This window comes from Phascolarctos cinereus, unplaced genomic scaffold (assembly GCF_003287225.1).
Source record: "Phascolarctos cinereus isolate Bilbo 61053 unplaced genomic scaffold, phaCin_HiC Scaffold_3;HRSCAF=262, whole genome shotgun sequence".
Lineage (NCBI taxonomy): Eukaryota > Metazoa > Chordata > Mammalia > Diprotodontia > Phascolarctidae > Phascolarctos > Phascolarctos cinereus.
The window spans coordinates 123,501,043-123,517,339 of record NW_027555736.1 but is presented as its reverse complement, the minus strand read 5'-3'; the positions used below and the strand labels follow the sequence as shown (position 1 = coordinate 123,517,339).

At 37.5% G+C, this 16,297-nt stretch overlaps 1 protein-coding gene across 14 annotated transcripts in view; it reads left to right on the top strand.

The window, feature by feature from the left end:
• The window catches only part of AKAP13 (A-kinase anchoring protein 13), a 388,825-nt gene that overhangs the window by 282,319 nt on the left and 90,209 nt on the right, over positions 1-16,297 (top strand). For all 14 annotated transcript variants that reach the window (XR_002320358.2, XM_020964547.2, XM_020964586.2 and 11 more), the window contains 2 exons: positions 4,970-5,042; positions 11,072-11,211. Coding sequence is in view for 13 of the 14 variants with exons in the window: in XM_020964547.2 (XP_020820206.1) it covers positions 4,970-5,042; positions 11,072-11,211 (213 nt within the window). In the remaining variant the exon portion in view is untranslated. The remainder of the gene's footprint in view (positions 1-4,969; positions 5,043-11,071; positions 11,212-16,297) is intronic.

The following is a 16,297-nucleotide window of genomic DNA, read 5'->3' as shown; positions in this document are numbered from 1 at the left end:
ATGGGCATAATTATAGCACCCTCTTTTCTCCACAGGGTTATTATGAGGTTCAGATGGAAAAGCGTATGTAAAGTGCTTTACAAACCTTAAAATGCTATATCAGTACCAGCTATTATTAGCTATTGTTCAAGTTGAAGTCTGCTGGGTTAGCAAGGAAGCCTCTTTAATATTTCAGTTCAGGGTGGGGAAGTCCTTTGTCCATCCTTCACCATCTCCACTCCCAGATATAGATTGGTTTCATCTGGCCTTCATATCAGCAGTTTTGAGGTGCTCCCATCTTATTCAGAATGCAGCCTCTGAAGGTCCAAGGCAGCATATCTGCAGCTGTGTTCCATTAAACAATGGGAGCTGGAGTTTTGGGAGGAGATTTCAGTTCTTCTCCCTGAAATACTAAATGTAAAGTTTTTATTTTTGGTCTAGGCCTGTGATTTCATTGGTATAGGAAACTCCTGGTGAGAAAAAAAAAACTTCTCTATGTGAATCTGTAGCTCTTCTACAATTATCGGGGTTTTTGATTGCTTGTTTTACCCAAGGGTCACTCAGTTCTTATTTGTATGTGTCAGAGGTGGCCCAATTTAATGTAAATACGAAATTATGTATCAACAGTACTTTCATGGGACATGTTTTTATTATGAAAATAGGTTTAATTGCCATGATTTTTTTTTAAGACAAATTCAGTGACTTAAAGGAGGTATTCCGTACTGCTTTACTGGTAGGGAACCTGCAGTCTTGAGGCCACATGTGGCCTGTAGGTCCTCAAGTGTGGCCTTTTGACTGAATCCAAACTTCACAGAACAAATCTCTGAGGTCTACGTGTGGCCTCAAGGCTGCAGGTTCCCCACCTCTACGTCTCAACCAACATTTATGGCTTACATTTATGAATTTCAAGTCCAACCCCAAAACATTCCACGATCAAGAGAGTTTAGAAAATGTTAGCTTAAAAATTAGAATAGTCTTATCTAAGAACCATTATTAGCCACTAATTTTAAAAGACATTAAATACTAATGACATTTTGAAGTCCTTTGGTACTAGTAAATAGCAAAATGTAAAGTTTCATGTCAAAAAGTGTTTGAGCCAGATGAAATTACATGAAGTGTATATGTGCATGATGCTGCTGACCTAACTAGATAAATTAGGAGTAATTTGAAACACTGGGTTTCCCCAGAAACCACAGTCTTAAAATCCCATTCTTCTTCTTCTTCTTCTTCTTCTTCTTCTTCTTCTTCTTCTTCTTCTTCTCTTCTTCTTCTTCTTCTTCTTCTCCTTCTCCTTCTCCTTCTCCTTCTCCTCCTCCTCCTCCTCCTCCTCCTCCTCCTCCTCCTCCTCCTCCTCCTCCTCCTTCTTCTTCTTCTTCTTCTTCTTCTTCTTGTCATTCTGAAAAAAGAAAAATGTGACTCGAGTCTTGATATAGACTGAATTTCCAAATCTGAACACGATTACTTTGTATGGATACCAAAGATCCAGAGTGACACCTCTAGTAATTAGGGGCTTTTTCTCCCCTCAGAATGGAACACGATCTCTTCTTTTCTAGTGTGTGGTATAGATGATTGAAGACTCTGCTTTATTGTTTTGTTTTAAATCCTGTTGAGTAATTTGCATGCCAGCAGATGTTCCCAAATATTCTCCTGTGATTTCCTTCCCATTTCCTACCAAATTATAGGCTTCGTTAGAGCAATGGTCATGTGTTTTCTTACCCTTGTGTTTCCTCTACCTCCTTTGGTAAATGTATTTAACATAGTAGTAGGCATTTAATAAATGTTTGGATGGATAGATAAATGGATGGTGAATGAATTTTAAGTACTGGTTGCATGCTGGCATAATTCCAATTCCTAGACTACGTCTAGGGAAGAAAAGTATTAGCTTTCTTAAAAGTAGCCTTCTTTTGTAGATGACACATTCAGTGACTTAAACAAAGAAAAAAACCCTAAAATTGTGTTGAAGTTTCCCTCCTGGTTATTGTAAGTCTTTTTTAAAAAATTAATGTTGCTAGAAATAAATATTATTTATTCTTATTATTACACTTACACTATTAATATTGCTAAGTTTACTACTATACAAGTGTACATTTAAGAAAATTTGATATTGAAGAACTTTAAATTATAATTAGGGAATGACTATTAAAAGGATAATCCACTTTACAAAACTATTTGTATAAAAGCTGTTATAGCATGTGCAGAAAAGTTCCTTAGTGCACCTAAAACATGAACTAATTTTCTAAAAATTGATTTGCTATTAATTCATCCATCAGATATCGAGTCCCTTACTTCATATAAGACATTGTACTAGCTGCTATTTTCAGGAATGCATTGTTACATTGAAATAAGGTAATTCAGTATCATCTAGGCAGCAGTTTATTAACAGTGCATGCCAGTTGCATAACAAACCAGGACCAAGGCTTTTAGGAGCCAAGGATCCAGAACTTTGTTTTTTTACCCAGTTAATATACAGTTTGGAGGTAATGAAAAACAGGATTAAAGTGTTAAGATACCTGGCTTCTTATTGGAGAATGAAATTGGGAGACAATAACATGAAGGTGAGGGTGGCTGGAGGGGATTGGGAGACAATTAGGAAGCACTGAGGAGACAAGGAAAAAGGGGTTGTTTTGTAATATTCTTTAAATTGAGTGACTTTTGGGGGGGGCGGGTGGGAGCAGTATTCTTGTGACTTCTCCAAACTCAAGTGACTTTGAGATTTAATTTCATAAGATATGAGAGAGATAATTGCTGAGCCTGAAGTCAAGAAAGTCTGAGTTAAAATTTGGCCTCAAACACTTACTAGCTGTGTGACCCTGTGCAAATCACTTACACTGTTTGCTTCAGTTTCCTCAGCTGCAAAATGGAGATGATAATACTAGCATCCAGCTCTCAGGATTATTGTGAGGATCAAATAAGATAATATTTACCTTAAGTCTCCATTTAAAATATATTATCTCTTTTGAGAAAGAAGTTTACTCTCTAATATGGGCATATTTCATAATAAATATATATGTGTGTGTATGTATATATATGTGTGTGTGTGTGTGTGTATATGTATGTATTTATTTATTCCAATATAATTGGTTTCCTTTGGAATTCTAGATATTTTTTGTGCTTTTAAAGACATTATTTTGAAAGAAGTTCCATAGGTCTTACCAGACTTCCAGCAAGGTCTGTGACACAAAGAAGATGAATAACTCCTGTAATAAAAATGGTAATGATAGCTAGCATTTATATGGCACCTACTGTGTGCCAGGCACTGTGTTAAACACTTTTCAAATAGTATCTCACTTGATCCTCACAATAACTCTGAGAGGTAAGTACTATTATCTTAATTTTGCAGTTGAGGAAACTATGCACGACCAAAAGTGATTCACCCAGGGTCACACAGCTACTGTCTGAAACCAGACTTGAACTCAGGTTTTCTTGATTCCAGGCCCTGCACTATATCTGCTTTGCCAATTAGATGAAGTCTTAAATTTTTTTGAAAAAGTTATTAAAGGCAGGACCCTGGAGAAGAGTGTTAGTTTTGTAGATTCCTTGTTGCACTTTGTCAGCAAGTTCTATTTAAGAACAAACCAGTTGTAGGCTCATGATGTGGTGGAAGGAGTACTAGCTTTGACATCAGTCCATGGCATGGAATCCTAGCTTGGTCCAGCACTGAGTGTGTCTCTCAGATTGCATGCAGGTGTACATCTGTGTTGTCCTTGTGTATATCTTTGTTGGCAGATGAACTCATCCCACAAGAACCAGCACAAGTTTTGACTCCCAACTTGACCATCTCTGCTTTGGGTTAAGAAAGAAATTCTTCTGTGATAAATAGTACTTTATGGTACACAAAAAAAAAAATTTATAGAGCTATTTGATTATTTAAGAGCTGAAAAAAAATGTTTGGGGTAACTTCCACATATATGCATTTTATGTGCGTCTGTGTGCCCTCAGTTTTGCTGAGGCCTATTTTCTTGTCTGTATCCCCAGGACTAGTTTATTATTTTGAAGCAATTACATTAACACATAGTAAGTAAAAAGAACATTGGTGAACCCTATACCGATGCCTTCATTTTGTTACTGATGTGATGACTATAGTGTACAAACCTTTTTCTGGTGGTATTATGTGCACTTGAGATTTTGGCAGACTATTGTAAACAGTCTAATTATATGCTTTGAATCAGCATTTTCCCATTGTTATTCAGCCTTGGGTTGGCAACAGTGTCATCTCCAAGGCCGCTGCATATCTTGTTCTCTTTTAGCATGTGCAGTTCAGTTTCACAGACAGGTATAATATGGGTAGTACAAAATTCTTCCTTCCCTTAATTAGCACAGTAGTTACTTAGGAATAGCACAGAAGTCTTGTGAGTTCCCTTCCAACTCATAAGTGCTCTAATTATGAAAAAATAAATATGTTAAGTGAGTTCATTACATCTGAAAAATCTTATTTAGAGCTTATAACTTTTAATGCTTACAGATTAGAAGTGTTGATTTCTTTCTGTCATTCAGTAACCATGCTTTTGTCTTTTAGGGACAAGGGTTTGAGCTACAGCAAAGATAGAGCAGTGTGATAACAAAATGTTGGGGTTTTTGTTTGGGAGCAGATGAGTAAGTGGGTTGTTGGGAGGTTTTTGTTTTATTTTGTTTTATTTGCTTTATGCTTTAGCAATGATCTTTGAGTTAAGATATTAAATTGGGGTTTGGCTGTTGCAGTCTGTGGTTTGGTTCATTCCTACGTTGACCCTCTTCCTATGTCAGTTTCATCCTGTTGCTCACACGCACTTGGTTTTTACTGAGGCTCAGTATTCATATTTGCCTTCCTTGAATACAGGCTCTTTGGTTTTATACATTACACCATTTTAATGAAGTTCTTTTTCTTGAGATCATTTCACTCAGGGTTGTAGCAAAAGGAAAATTGTTATGGGTCAAGAGTTAAATTTTAAGCAGCAACTTAGTTGTCTCCTTCACTGTCTGGGACTTAATTTCTCTCTTTCTCTTCCTTCAGATAAACCGGGAAAGCTGGTGTACAATAGAGCCATGCCCAGATCCGTCACTGTTGGCTTCCAAACAGAACCCAGGTAAGCAGTACTTCTACATTTGATGAATTTTATTTGAATAGCTAGTCAAAGAAATAGATAACTTGATAATCAAATCTGTCTCTAAAATTTTTGAATCTTAGTCTCATTCTACATCTCCCTACCACAAAAAGGAGTGGACCTATGTAATTTGGGGGTGTTGTGTTTGCACTCATCTTCACCACTTGAGGAGTTGAGGATGAGCACATGTAATTACTCAGCTTGACTTCTACAGTAATAAACTTCACACATGTCTTTTATGAGTCATTAAGAGGCTATTGAAGCCAACTGTGCAATACAAATCCATGGTGTGCATAGTTTTAGTGAAGTAGAGGGGAAGGTAGTATGCAGAGAGAAAGGTAAATCCATGTAATCGTTAAAAACCATGCTGACGGTATCCAAGCTTGAGCTTTTTCCCTATAATTTGAAATACTGGCAACTGACCAGTGACTTAAAACAGTATATTTTAATATAAGACACAAGATGTTAGTGTACTAAGCATATGACTTATGGTTAGGAAAGCCATCTTCTAATCTAGACTCAACTACTGATTCATTCTATGGTGTAGATCATATCCCTCAAACTCAATGCCTCCTATCTATGAGATGTTACTATACTACCTCATTAAGGGCGGTGTGAGGATGAAATCATGGTCACAAAACAGTGTTCTTATTATAAATGCCACATGAACTATGATAAATTATGTTCTGGACTGAACTTAGCCCTTCTTCAGGACTCTTAAATTATTATAACCTTCATTCATTTCTCCTGTTATGCATGATGTGTTTTAAGAATGACTAGATCCCTATCATATTCCAGGACTCTTTCTTTATTAGTGATTTAGCCAGAGAAACTCTATTAGCAGGGCCATACTTAAGGACAAGCAAGTCAAATGATTACTTGAAATGCTCCACCTGTAGAGACTTTGTGAGTGTCTTCAACTTGGTAATGTTACTAATCCCAAAGGTACTTAAAAACAAGATAGGGGCAGCTAGGTGATGCTATGGATAGAGTTCTAGACCTGGAATCAGGAAGACCTGAGTTCAAATCCAGCTTCAGATACCTACTGGCTGTGCAACCCTGATCAAGTCACTTAATTTCTGTTTGCTTCAGTTTCCTCGCCTATACAGTCAGTGTAATAACAGCCGCTACCTCGTGGCGTTGTTGTGAGGATCAAATGAGATAATATTGTAAAACACTCAGCACAAGTGCCTGGTGCATAGTAGATGCTATAGAAATGCCTTTTACCTTCCCTTCCCTTTTGGTTCCCCAATCCTGAAGTTGTCTCCTCTAATTTCAAAACAGCAAAATCTGTCCCAGTGCAAAGGATAAAGCACATTCCTCTCATATAGTCATTCCTTCAGCAAATATTGATTAATCAATTACTATATAAAGGCGTAATACTAGTTCTTGAGAGAGTATGCATAGATAAATAAGACACAACATTAAAATTAAGTTTTGTGAATTATTTTAACGTATGTTTAATTCATGTATTTAAGGAAGCTGATCATCCTTCATAGGACCAAATCTGTATTATTTCCCAGATTTGTCTTCTAGTTTAGCAAAATTTTAAGTGTGAATTTTCTTTCTGGGTTTCATTGTCTAGCTTTAGGCATTCTCTGTTACAAATCCAGGGTATTTTTGCTTGGGTTTTATAGATTACAGTTTGCATTCTTCTTCAAGAACCAACACTCAGGTAGAGAATGGGTTATTGTGACTTTTAGCTATCTGTCATCTGTTATTTATACCTTCCCTTCCCTAAAACTCAAATAGAAGTGATTCCTGCTGACTGCATATTGACTTAGAAAACCACAAATTAACATTTATGTGTGCTATACCGTATTTTTATTTATTTGGCTAAACATTTCCCAATTAAATTTTAATCAGGTTCAGGCCTCACTTGGGAGTTTTGTGGGCAAAAAGTTTAACACATCTGCTCTGCAGAATCTGGAAAAGACCCACTTTATCATTTGTATCAGTCAAAACTTCACAGTTGAAAGGTATCAGTGGCAGTCTTGTCAAAGCAGCCCATTCCTGAGAGAGAATCACTTTTGTATTTCCTTGACAAGTGGTCTTACAGCTTTTGCGTAAGAATCTTTATTCTACCTTTGGACCTCTCTGATTATTAGGAAATTTTTCCCTATGTCAAACCTAAATTTGTTTTCTGACAACTTCCACCCATTGTCATTAGTTCTGTGCTTTGTAGCCATGCTATCATGACTGATCAAGAAGCAAACTTCTCTTCAAACTAAATACCCCTCCTTCTCTAGTAAATTCTTATGGAATGAAATAAAGGACCTTTCCTATCCTGGCTGTCCTCCTTTGGACATTAATTTTGTCAGTGTCCTTCCTAAAATGAGGCACCCAGAACTGAATGCCATATTCCAGGAGAGGCCTAACCTGCCCACAATAAAGCAGGACAGCTGCCTCCCTATCTGAGGATAGCACCGCAGCCCTTTTTAAATACAGCTTTCTCTGCTGCCATGTCTCAGTGGTGACACTAGAAGTGTATTGGACCATAATAACTGGAAAATTTCCAGAATCTATGCATCAGACATTTAAAAGAAGGGAAGATTAGTTAACTTTTCATTTTTGGAAACTTTTGTCATGTGATTTTAGGGTGTGGGTGGATTTTCCTTTTGCCTTTTTCCCACCCTTTCTGTTTAGTTTGTTACTATTGTGCTATCCCACTCATTGTGCCCGTTTTGACCCATGCTTGGCTTCATGGTCCATTTCAGTGCCTACTTGGATGTATTTTCTTGGGGAGGAACTTCCACCAGCCTTGAATCTGAAGCTTTCTTGTGAATTTTCCACTGGAATGTCACTAAGCTGGTTTCTGTTTCAGTCTGGAATCTGAACGTGGTTTGTTAGGCAGCCAGCGGGATTGTGAGCAGCAGCAAGGCATAGTTGCTGTTACAGCTTTTTCTTTTTCTTGGCCTTTCTACCCCCTCCCTACTCCTCATTTTTCCTCCACTTCAGACTGGAGGTTCAGATTTTCCAAGTGGGGAAAAAGAGTGGAAAGACCACACCCACTATAATACACCCAGTACACAGTCTGGGTTCTGTGAGGCATGAATGATCTGTTGAATATGAATGTTTCCAATCAGCCTTCTGCCAACAGAAGGCAAAGCTGTTCCTTTTGGGGTATCTATCACATGTAGAAATAGCTTTCAGTGGGATGGGAACTTGGGGTTCAATTTTTTACTGAGATTTTAGCTTGAATTTGGAATATTCTCTTTCAGATTTCATTCTTCTTTTCCATTTTGCCTCTGTTCATGCTTCCTTTAGCTCTTCCCAAGCTCTCAGTATTTTCCAAACATCAGCAGGCTTATAGCAAGCAGGTGGTTTGAGGAGGGGGAAGAGGAAGGGCAGGGCAGGGCACAGATTCTAGGCCCAAGACAGTATATTAAAGCCCAAGGTTGATATGTAACCACTTGACTAAATCAATTTTCTCTTCCCCTCCCTGTGACACGTCACAGAAGGGGGATAGAAAATTAATATCTCTTCTAAGGCCTTCCTCTTTAGCTATATAGTTTTGTGTGTATCACACCCCTTTCCTAGACTGTAAGGTCCATGAAAGCATATCGTTTTAGTTCAGGAGACATTTGTTAAGTACCTCCTTTGTGCAAAGCACTATGCTAGGTGCTTGGGATACAAAGACAAAAACAGAAGTCTTTGCCTTCATGGAACTTAACATTCTGCTGGAAGGAGTACAACACATACACGAGATAAAATAAATTCAAGTTATAAAAAGAGTGAAATCTTTATGAAGGAAACCATACTTTACTTAAATCTGTACTTCACCTAGCTCAGTACACTACACACAATGAGGCTTAGTGAAAGTTTGTTGAATTGAAATGCAAAAGGAACTTATTTCGTTATCTGATCCTAATTCCAACACCATGTCAGCATCCCTTCAGTAATACTCTTGACACATCAGGTTTTTGCTTGAATATCAGAAATTGTTGATCAATAAGCATTTGTAAACTGCCAGTATGTGCCAGGCACTTATGCCCCATTGCTGGGTATACAAACACAAAATGAGAAAACTCTTGCCTTCTGGGAACTTCCAAGAAGTGAGAGATGGAAAAGCATGAAACTACAGAGGAAGGTGATGAAATGTTTCATACAACAAATGTTTTGTGCAAGGAATAGTTGTCAGGAGCATAGATTTCATAGAGAATAATATGTAATAAGCATGAGGAAATAGGTTAGAGCCAGGTTGTGAAGGGCTTTAAAATGGCAAAGAGAGGGGCAGCTAGGTGGCGCAGTGGATAGAGCACCAGCCCTGGAGTCAGGAGGACCTGAGTTCAAATTTGACCTCAGACACTTGACATTTACTAGCTGTGTGACCCTGGGCAAGTCACTTAACCCATTGCCTAGCCAAAACAAACAAACAAAAAAATGACAAAGAGAACAGGTAATATGTTATCCCAATTCAGTTGGGAGCCACTGAATCTTTTTGAGCAAAGAATTGATGGCTCTGCAAGGGGTGTATTGCAGTGAGGAAAGGTTAAATGCGATGTGGAGAGACCAATTAAGAGACTAATGTAACAGCCTAGGTGAAACAACTCATTCTGTCGTTGAACAGCTCTGTTTTGAATGATATCTGTCATCTGGAGCTCCACAAAATAAGATTACTCCCTCTTCTACAAGATAGTATATGACATATTCCCAGACCCCTTGCTAACCTGGTCGCTCACTTCTAAATGGTGACTCTGTATTTTGCCATTTCCCCTATTTTAAAAATTGACCACTAGATCTCAATATAATATTCCAAATGTGGTCTGACTAGTGTGCAGAACACCACAGATCTATTGCCTCTCTTTATTCAGATACCACATGCCTGTTAATTTCGCGTCATTGGTACCAACATTCAAACCTGTCAGTATCATTCTAAATATTTTTTTAACCAGCCATCACATTAACTTACTCTCTATTTTGTCACCCAGATTAAATAGAAATGTTTCATATAATTTTTTTGGGCTACTGATTTAAAAACAAGGAAAGAAACGCTAACATATGTCTAATAGTACAGAGACTACAATAGGAATCTGTGACAAGCGCCAGACTTCAAGTTGACAACAATCCATTAACTTTCTTTTTGTACAGTTATGAAGCCAACTCTGCAAACATCTAACCTTACTGTCATTCAACTCACATTTCTCTGTCTTGTCCAGAGACTATGAAATAAGTTGCTAAAATCGAGTTACATGTCTAAGACATTCCTTTTTCTATCAGTCTAATAATTACCCAAAATCAAAAGCCAATAGACCATTTATCAAAATCCTTTGACCAGTTATAATGCTTGACAACCATTTTCAAGGGGCAAATATACATTTCCATATTTGTTTATTATTCCTTTGGCATAAGTATAATTTCAGTGTACCATAGGAAAAAATGAAATATTTGCAATGTTTTTGTTAGCTAATAAAGACTAGTAATCACATTTTAAAATTAAAATTTACTTTTAAGATTGTTCTTTATTCTTCCTTTTTAATGTTTCATTTATCTGGAAAATCCTAACAAGGGACGAGTCTATACTTGTCTTTGTAAATCTTAAAGTGCTATATAAGTGTGAATTACCAATACGAATTAGTTCATGACTCATTGCTAAACTTTGTAATAATGCCATTTTTATCCTTGGTTGCAAGGAGATTACTCTGTTCCAGAGGAGGAAGGCACTGATTTGTCGGCAGTTTTTCAAAAGTTGAACAGGTCTTCTAAGTCACATTTGTCTGTTTTGCATATAAACAAAAAGTTTTCTTCAGCTTCCTAAATATCCTAGAGTGACTCCAGTGGCGTAAACAGGTGTAAATTAACACGAACAGCTGTAATTCCTGTCCAGATGCCTAGAATTGAGATTATAAAATGGAAAGCTTCAACTCTGCCTATATTTCCTTTATAGCCTTTCTGGATATCTTAACATGTGCAGGCAGATTGCTGGAATGCAGTCTGATTTTTACCACTCAAAAAAAAAAAACAACAACCCGTGTTGAATAAATTATACATAATATTTATTTATTTTGCAGAATGCGAGAACTTCTTGGAAGTTGGACTGGGTGGCAAGTGTGCCTCCTCCCAGGGTGTACTTAAAAGACAATCTGGCAGTGATTCTGACCTCTTCCCTTCACCCAGTGATGAAATTGATGACGGCATTATCTTTCCAAAGGTATATGTGGGTTGCCTCCCTTTGTGAAGATGGCTCACGTTTTGGTAACTATGGCTCAGTGCTGCCAGATGTAACTAATCTTCTTTTGCCCCTTTCTCCAAACTTGAATGTAAGAACTCCCCTTAAAAGGAAAAAAACCTGAAGCTCAAATAGCTTACCAAATGGCGTTGCTCCCTTCTGTTGTGCGTAAAATCATGGCTGCTCACTTTCAGGTTTTGAAGCATCCATTGAACCTTAAGCAGATGGAAGTTCATTTTGCTTAAATCACGTCAGATGACAATGAACTCTTTCCAGTGGGTAAGAAGAGACCACAGCCTAGACTAAATGATGTCATGTACTATAAATTGGATCTGGGGTCATTTCTGATGAATGTGGTGGGACCCAGAGCTTCCTCCTGGTCTTAGTGATATCATCCCTCCTCACCCAGCTTGCTTAACGGAAACCTTCAGCATCACCATTGGGGAACTTTGCCTGTCTGCCATTGCAGCGGCAGAAGATAGTGCTATCCCTGCAAAGCCCATGTGCGGTATTAACCGGAATCATGAAACCAGTGTTTACATGTAATTTGAGGCTTCAGCTAATGAAAGGGGTGGTTTGCTTGCGTTTGCCTGAATCTAGCTGAAAAGTGTTCTATGTTGTTTCATTAGGATAGAACTTAAGCGAAGGCTTTCCCACACTGAGCATAGCAACCCTAGCCATGGGAGGAAAAAGGCAGTAGTTTTTGGTTTTGTGCCAAGATTGTGAGTGTCTGTGTCGTGTGTCTGTGTGTGTGTGTCTGTGTGTGTCTGTGTGTGTATGTAAAAGAAGAAAATAAAATTGACTCCTCTGTGTATAATATATATGAACTAATGCCTCCCTTTTTTATGATGCCTAATATAACTGCTTGATAAGGGCTATTAAGTTAATCCTTATTCTGGGCAATGTGTCAAGATGACTGTGGAGTAAGGAAGGCTTTAACAAGTTCCATAGGTTCTGCTCTAGAATTTATTTGGACCTTTGGGGAATTTACTCTCCCCTTCAATCTATTCTGCTCCTGGTTTTGTTCAGCTCCCACGTTTACAGCCTGTTTCCTCTATCCCACTCCCCACTTTGTTTCCTTTCTTTAGCCCAATATTTCCAAAGAGTTCTGGGGAAGATTTAAAGTGGCAACTTCAGGATTACTATCAATATTTTCTGGAATGATTTGTCCCAAGGACTGACTTTCCTCTTATGAAACAAAAATCTTTATGTCAGAAAATTTTTCCTCCCTTGATTTTGAGGAGAGGAAAACTGACAAAATCCAAATGCATGGTGTTTTTCTAATATGCCTTTGAAGTTCTAAATGCTGGGACTTTTAAAGGTCTCTAATAATTCCCCAACGAGGTCTCATTGCTAAGGGGAATACCATTCTGAGTGATATATACATCTTTGAAATGATACTGATTTTGACTGTTTTTTATTGTTTTTTATGAATTTTTAACTACCCTCATCCTGTATCCAATTCATGGCACCAAAATCTCATAACTCATTTAATAGTGCTTTCTTTATAGCAATCCGGTGAAATAGGTGACACAAGTGTTACTTTATATTCAGAAACTGAAGCTTAAAGAGTAATGTTAAGGGACTTGCTTATGGTCACATAGCAAACAAGTAATGTAGTTGAGACTTGTACTCTAGTCCTCTGACTTTAAGCTCAGTACGCTTTTCACTACAGAAATCTGCTTTTTAAAATTGTCTTTGTTTTTGCATAGTCCCAAATCCTGCAAATTGACAGTAAAGTCTGGTTGTTGAGCTGTATGTTTGGCCTGGATGAAGATACATATGTGATTTTCATTAACTTTTATGTCAGCTGCCAAAGTTATATAATGTTTGCTGGTATTGGCAAGCTTGTAGGGATAAATAAATTGATGTGGTTGTAAAAATGTGAAAATAAATGGACTTTCTACATAGGTTGAATCAAGTGATACAGGAAAAATTTTAATTTTGTGGAACTTCTCTGCCTTTTTGGCACTAAATTCTAAATGATCTGAAGAAATGCAAAATGAGCCGTCCCTTTGTTTTTTTCCCCCAGTCATCCCAAAATTGGATAGGCTGAGACTCGTAAAGGAAGCATTCTTATGATAGGTCTTTTATCTAGCATTCAGATTTTAAAAGTTCACATAGGAGTGGAGTGTTCTCTGCTTTTGCCTTCTGGTTTGTCTTTAGTCTTCATAACTCTTGTTTTCACCTGAATGATTTGTAAAGGCACTACATTAGTACACAAATCACCAGTTGCTTTTTTCAGAGGCCCTCTTCAGAGATGAAATCATTTTAAATCTGTCTAAACAATGAGCACTAAGATTCTGGCAGGACTTATTCCCATGATCCAGTCATCTTCCTTCTTGCCTGAAGAACAGTCTCTAGACTAGGCATTGCAACATCCTTCTTCTGTGAACTGTGAAAGGCACATTAGGTCACTTCCTACAGACATTTGTGTGAGTCTGACCCTAAAGGTTGGGGTGAGGGTGTTAATTGTTTAATTTTTTGTTTTTGTTTTACAATAATCTCTAATATATGCCAGGCTTTTTCACTTTAACCATTTATTCTCATTCAGACTGACTGGCAAACACAGTTCTTTAGGATTGAAGTCTTTTTCTTTTTTACTTAGGTCAGCAAGATAGTTAACTTTTCACAGAATTATTGCATCATATATTGAAAAGGGTATTCAGAAATCATCTGGTCCAAAATCCTTCATTTTAGGGATGAGGAAACTGAGGTTTTGAGAGTTAAGTGATGTGCCTAAAATCAAACAGATTATAGCAGAGCTAGGACCCAGGTCCACTCTCTCCAAATCCAGTATTCTTCATTGTGGTGATGGAAGTTCTTTAGAGAATACCTAGTCTAAACTGTATTGGAAAAAAGACTTAATAGAATCTGCTCTGTGGTCACACCAAAAGCAGAGGCTGGATAACAAGTAGAAACGTGTCTTTTGCTTGAAGACCCATAGAAAGAACAAGGGTATTATATTCTGAAGCAGCTCGTTCTGCTTTTTGATAGCTTTAATTAAACGCTTTTCATTGCTTCAAGCTTCTTTTTGCTTTTTTGCATCTTCTAGTCTTCATTACTTCTATTCCTACCCTTTAGGGCCAAAGAGAATAACTAATTCCTAAGGCCCTTTAGTATTCTAGATTGACCTCCTTTAGATGCTTGCCAGTTTATTGATGCCCTTAATAAAATGTCATGCCCTGAAGTTATTCTTCCAGTAGTCAGGATATGCTATGTTAGGGTCAGTTAGGTGGGGCACAGTGGGTAGAATACCAGGCCTGGAGTCAAGAGGACCAGAGTTCAGATCTATATTCAGACACACGCTAGCTGTGTGATCCTGAGCAAGTCATTTACTCTGCCTCAGTTTTCTCATCTGTAAAACGGGGATAATAATAGTACTTTTCAGGGCGGGTGTGAGGATCAAATGAGAGAATAATTATAACATTCTTAGCATAGTGCCTGGCACATAGCAAATGCTATATAAATGTTTATCATTGTCATCTTCGTCGTCATTATCTTTATCTTTATTATTATTGTTATTATTACCACGAGGCTAATATATGACAGGACTGTCATATCCTTATTTTGTGACCCAGAGCTTCTCTTAATGTAGCCTGAAATGACATCGACTTTTTCAATAACCATATTACTATTTAATTCACAGCCCACTAATTTTAGTCATTTTTTCAAATGTGTATTTGAATGCTGTATAGGCTCGACTCTCTCCTTATGAAGCTGACTTTCTGAACCCAAGTATAAAACTCTACATTTATCACTACTAAGTTTAAATCTTCCATATTTTGCTCAACATTCTAATTTGTCAGGATTTTTTATATGCTGATGCTGAATCCAGTGTGGCTAATCATTCTTCCTAGCTTTATGTCATCTGCAAGTTCATTAAACATATTATGGATGAATTTTTCCAAAGCATTGATTAAAACGAAGTTAGACACACTATTAAAAATTCCTTCAAAGTTGATATATGACTATTAATGACTACCCTTGGATCTAGTCATTTTCTAGTTCTGAATCTGCCTGTGTGTCATCGATTCGTGTCTAGCTGTGTTGTCCACATTAATAGCTTGGAGGCCTTTGTCAAAGTCTAAAACGTAGGTATATTAGGATCAGCATGTGTTTGTTTATGGTGGAAAGAACATTGGATTTCAGGTCAGAGAGTTCAAGTCAAATTCCAGATCCATCCCTTACAACTTGGGGGCCCTGGCAAGTCTTTTAACCTCTTAGGTCTTCATCTATTATATGAAGGTATTGGGCTCTAGATGACTTTGCAAGGTCCCTTCCAATTCTAAATCTCTGTTCCTATATCAATAGCATTTCCATGATGTAATGTTCGCTTAGATTTATGGAAGAATTCTAGAATTTATCATTATTGCCAGGCTCCCAGGTCTACAGTTTACACGTTCCGCAGTCTTCCCTTTTTTGAAAGTCAGGGTATTTGTCTTTCTCTATTCCTCTGACAGCTGTTCGTTCTACCTGGCCTTTTGAAGCTCACTGATAGTAATTCAGCAATTATGTCCACCAGTTCTTTCTAGATATCTGGGCTTGATTACTTGAAAACTCCTAAGGGAAGTGAAGGTCTTTCTTACTATCACTCTAATTATCTTTGGTATTTACTCCATATTAACCATTTTTATATGTCCTCTGCAGTCCAAAGGTCATGGTTCTTGACAGAGAAAACAAGCGTTGAATAGTTGTACACTCTTATTATGCTTTCATTATTCCTTCTACCCTTAGCAGTAGTTCTTTTCTTTCTTGAATCTCCCTCTTCCTCTCCCTCTCCCTTCCCTCTTTTCCTCACAGGATCATCTTGTTCTTAGTTTTAGTACTTTTAACACTATTCTCTTAGGACGAGGCCTACATTTGTATTCATTCTTTTACTTGTCTTTTTTTTTTCCATTTTCTGTATATTCATATTATTAGACAATACTACTTTTCCTCCTCTTTGAACTTGTTTCTTTTAAATATCGTGCTTGAGGCTTGACCAATGCCTTCGTGTCTGATGACATCTGCCGAATTTCAGGCCATGGAATCCTACTGATCTTTTTGAAAGTCAGTTTTCTAGAGG